Here is a 4,306-nt window from a genome sequence, read left to right on the forward strand (position 1 = left end):
CATTAATTATACCTCAGTTTTATCTAAAGTTCAATCAAGGTTTGGTTTGATGCAGTGGGCGCATAGCACATCGCTCTGACTATCACTGGTGTGTCATGTGATCACTGCCTGTGCATAATGTGTGCTGCCTTCTGGAATTGGTAAAAACAATCACTGTGACTAATCATCCATTTATGGTAGAGCGATATTTTTCAAAAATTATTAATCACATGCGTTAACGCGTTAATAATGACAGCCTTAGTATGTATTTAGGTGGATATAGGCTTCTGCTTCGGTTCCTGCTCCAACGAATACTCGAGCCACGTACCCCATACAAGCAGAGCACTCCCCACAGGACACAGTGAGGGACCTAGTTGAAGTGCTGGTTCAGTGTTCCATTACCAAGACACAGACCTCAATGCACCTCCTATAGCTGAGGTTTGACTAATGGTCCTAAAGTTTTCTCCAGCAGTCTGGAATTAACTTTCCCACAGAAAAATCAAAGGCCTTTTTTGTAAAATCCACAAAACACATGTGGATCGCCTAAACAAACTCTGACGCAAGTGTAACGGGAGCCAGCCTTAGTGGCTGCGGCAGATATACGTTGGTAAACCTCACTCCCTGACTGCTTCGAATAGTGTTATCGCCGCTGGATTGGCAGATCAGGCTTTTAGCCTAGTGGCTAGCACACATTGCTCTCAACGTTGAGGCCACATTAGGCCTGTGCGCTTTTATGCTGGAGTCTGATAAAGATCACATTTCACTTGCGGTGTAAACAGTCAGCTGGAAAAAATCAAATTTGGAAAAAATCTGATTTGGGCAACTTTGGCCTGCAGTGTAAACGTAGTCACTGTGTCCTAAGTCGCCAGGGAGGTGTCCAGAAGGCATCCAGACCAGATAACGGAGCTGCATCAACTGGCCCCCTCTTGATGAAAAATGAGTAGCGACCGGCTCTACTGGATGTCTAAGCGCCAGAGTAAGCCCAGCCACCCTACGAAGGAAACTGCTTGTTACTGCTCTTTTAGTCACTACCCAAAGCTTGTGACAGGAAGTGAGAGTAGGAACCAAGACTGACAGGTAAATCCAAAGCTTTGCTTTCCAGCTCAGCTCCCTCTTCACCACAATTGTCTGGTACAGCATTGACATTCCTGCAGACATTGCCAGGATTTCCCCGTTGATCGCACGCTCCAGCCTTCCCTAACTCAAGTTACTTGGACCCCTCTACTTGGAGCAAGACCTCACACCCAACCTAAAGGGTACAATCCACCCTTTTCAGGCTCAGAACCACGCCCTCAAATTTTAAAGTGCTTGGTCTCATCCCCAAATATTTATGTACAGCTGCAAACAGCTCTGTAGCACCCATTCACCAGCCTCTGCCCCTCAAAACTTCCAGGGTTTACATTGTTCCCAGTGGGATCTGAGCCGAGGATGTCGTTGTGGCTTGTGCAGACCTTTGAGACATTTAAAGTAAACTTCGATTGATTGATTGATTGATTGAAACCCTAAACACTTTGGCTATGCTTAGAAGGATTAAATATTTGGGGTTTTGGCACCAACCGTTGGACTTGATCCGACCAATCTAAGTCTATGAGCACGAACTGATGAAGCCTACTCGGATGAGCGGCGAAACGTCTTCCAAGACAAATCAAGGAATCCAGTTGCGAACGATTGAACGCCCTGAGATTAAAACTACCTGGATGAATGAGAACCTTAGAAATCATGTCCATAAAAAGTATGAACAGAATCGGTGACAAAGGGCAGTCTGGATGGAGGCCAACTTTTACGACGAGCAGACTCGACTTAATGTTAACAATGCGAAACAGGCTTCTGCTTCGGTTCCTGCGAATGGGGTATGAATGCTCGAGCCACATACCCCATACAAGCAGAGCACTCCCCACAGGGCACAGTGAGGGACCTAGTTGAAGTGCTGGTTCAGTGTTCCATTACCAAGACACAGACCTCAATGCACCTCCTATAGCTGAGGTTTGACTAATGGTCCTAAATTTTTCTCCAGCAGTCTGGAATTAACTTTCCCACAGAAACCCTTCAACCTTCATGAATAGGGAGACCATCACCCCGGTCTGCCAATCCTGAGAACGTCTGTGACTGACTTCCATGCAATGTTGAAGCAAAGTTCCAACCAAGATAGTCCCACATTGTATGCTCCACGTAAGGTGAAGCATCCTGTACATACAAAAAAAAAAGTTTGACAAGGATAACAATGGTGTCTTTGTTTCATTGTTTGGGTGTAAATTGAGCTCAAGTTGATAGACTAATTAAACCAATTATTTACGTCAACTTGTGACTATTTTTTATTCAGTAGTTCCTTGTTGCTGACACCAGTCCATAATTAACATACAGATCATTCCAGGGTTGCGTCAAGCCAGCAAATAAAAGGATGGCTCTTAGTTGTCCCTTAGTTCAGCATCCAACAGCCCTGAAAACTCTAAAGGTAACACACTACAACTTTAAATACGACTTTTCGAACGTTATTTAATGGCATGTTCAATATAACAGAGTTTGTCTATCATTGCACAGATGGCGTTTTCTCTTCGCGTGTTTTTCCTCCTTTGTGGGATCAGTGGACTGATGACTGGAGCTGTAAGTCCAAATCTCACCTGCTGACTTCAATAAACATGTATTATCCTCTTTCATTGTCTGCTGTCTTCATATTTGTAAATGCTCTGTTCTTACCTTCTACACAGTGGTCTCGTCCTAGCAAAGGTTGGTAGCTATGATGACTTTTTTTTCAATTAACAATGACTTATTTTATGTTATTCATTCCGAAATAATGATTATGTTGCAGAAGTTTGCTGTCCCGAGGGATGGACTCAGTTGGATGATCACTGTTACATCTTCCAAGCTGACGAAAGGATGTTTCTAGATGCAGAGGTATGAAAGAATTTCACAATGTAGTCATAATATATTTATACACCAGGGGCTGCTGAGCCACCTGTTTGTTCATTTATCAAAAGATGACAACTATACGATGGAATGAATCAAATCTACTTTTTCACTCTGTTTCTACCATTAGAGTGTCTGCAACATTCTTGGTGGGAATCTGGCCTCAATCACCAGTGCGGTGAAAAATGCAGTCGTTCAAGACCTGGTTAATGATGGGGATGCAGATACAGCCTGGATTGGACTCAGTGATGCCATTGAGGTGAAACATTTAACAATATCAAAGTTGTCTTGTAGTCAGTCGAATAATTTATTGGCACCTATCAAATAAATGTATCCTCCACACTAAATCAGGGCAAAAACGTGACAATAGGAGGTGTAGAGTTGAGTGTTTCATAATGATACTGTACGATGCTAATAATATTTTGAACACAATCAAGATGTCAAATATTGTGACAAAAGAGCAGTAAATAAAATTGCATGCAGTTGTTCTCTTCAGGAGTGACTCATTCAAATGTGACTTTGACTTCCAGGCGGGAACCTTTATTTGGACTGATGGCAAACCCTTCGGATTTAGTGACTTTCCATCAGTACTTCCTACGGATGTTTGTGTGGTTATTGATGCTGACGCCACCACCGGTATAAGTATAATCAGTCAATCAAATTTAGTTGAGATTAACTGTAATGTCACTCTGAAAACTTTTCTTTTCTAGAATCATGGGAGGGTGAGGCCTGTGACAGCCTAGAGCCATACGTTTGCATCAGAGACGCGTGCTGTGACCACCATAACTAATCAAACCATATCATCATATCTTCTACAACAATGTCTTTCACTCATCACAACGAGTGTACTGAGAAGATATTATACTCTGTGGTGTCTTTGTGTATCTGGGTTGACTATCTATTATGTTTTTCTCCTACGCTGTTCACTTGTTGAATGTTAGTGGAACACATTTGAAACTGAAACACCATCTTTCTACCAAATAAAGGAAGCTATCTGCATGAAAATATGTATTTGTGTCTTATTTTCCACACAACCAATTCTGAACTTGTGCATTGCTTAATTATATGAAATGGCAACTTTGTCCATGAACAACAATTGTAATTTTGTGCAATTTAGCTTTTTTTGTTTTTAAATACTTCTTCACAGTAACATTTTTCAAAGCAAAAACATATAATAAGAACACCACTTATTACCATTAGTGGTTTGATAGAACACAGTTTTTTGAAAATAGTCTATATTTTTCACAATTACAATTAATTTGAAATGGCAATCCGCCCTATTTTGCCTATAAAGCCCTTAAAAACATCCAAACACCTCCAATAGGATTTTATATACATGATGATACATGATAACAGAAGCATTTATCATAACATTTAATATAAACATACGCAGCGCATTATTCAAAAAACGCATCACGACGGT

The 4,306-nt window shown here is 41.3% G+C and overlaps 1 protein-coding gene across 1 annotated transcript; it reads left to right on the forward strand.

Annotated features, from left to right (window-relative positions):
* Nucleotides 1-2,353: 2,353 nt before the first annotated feature.
* On the forward strand, nucleotides 2,354-3,888 carry LOC133614598 (type-2 ice-structuring protein-like). Its single transcript, XM_061972700.2, has 7 exons — nucleotides 2,354-2,431; nucleotides 2,518-2,580; nucleotides 2,685-2,703; nucleotides 2,786-2,871; nucleotides 3,014-3,142; nucleotides 3,414-3,519; nucleotides 3,594-3,888. Exons 1-7 carry the CDS (start codon nucleotides 2,378-2,380, stop codon nucleotides 3,671-3,673), a joined length of 537 nt encoding a protein of 178 aa, XP_061828684.1. The 5' UTR covers nucleotides 2,354-2,377; the 3' UTR covers nucleotides 3,674-3,888.
* The last annotated feature ends 418 nt before the right edge of the window (nucleotides 3,889-4,306 follow it).

The sequence above is a fragment of the Nerophis lumbriciformis genome, linkage group LG01 (assembly GCF_033978685.3).
Source record: "Nerophis lumbriciformis linkage group LG01, RoL_Nlum_v2.1, whole genome shotgun sequence".
Classification (NCBI taxonomy): domain Eukaryota; kingdom Metazoa; phylum Chordata; class Actinopteri; order Syngnathiformes; family Syngnathidae; genus Nerophis; species Nerophis lumbriciformis.

Excerpts from the sequence above, each read along its gene's own strand:
- LOC133614598 (XM_061972700.2), top strand. The coding sequence starts at position 2,378 with ATGGCTCTTAGTTGTCCCTTAGTTCAGCATCCAACAGCCCTGAAAACT. Across the intron at positions 2,872-3,013 it reads GGATGTTTCTAGATGCAGAG|AGTGTCTGCAACATTCTTGG; the intron begins GTATGAAAGAAT and ends TTCTACCATTAG. Across the intron at positions 3,143-3,413 it reads GACTCAGTGATGCCATTGAG|GCGGGAACCTTTATTTGGAC; the intron begins GTGAAACATTTA and ends TTTGACTTCCAG.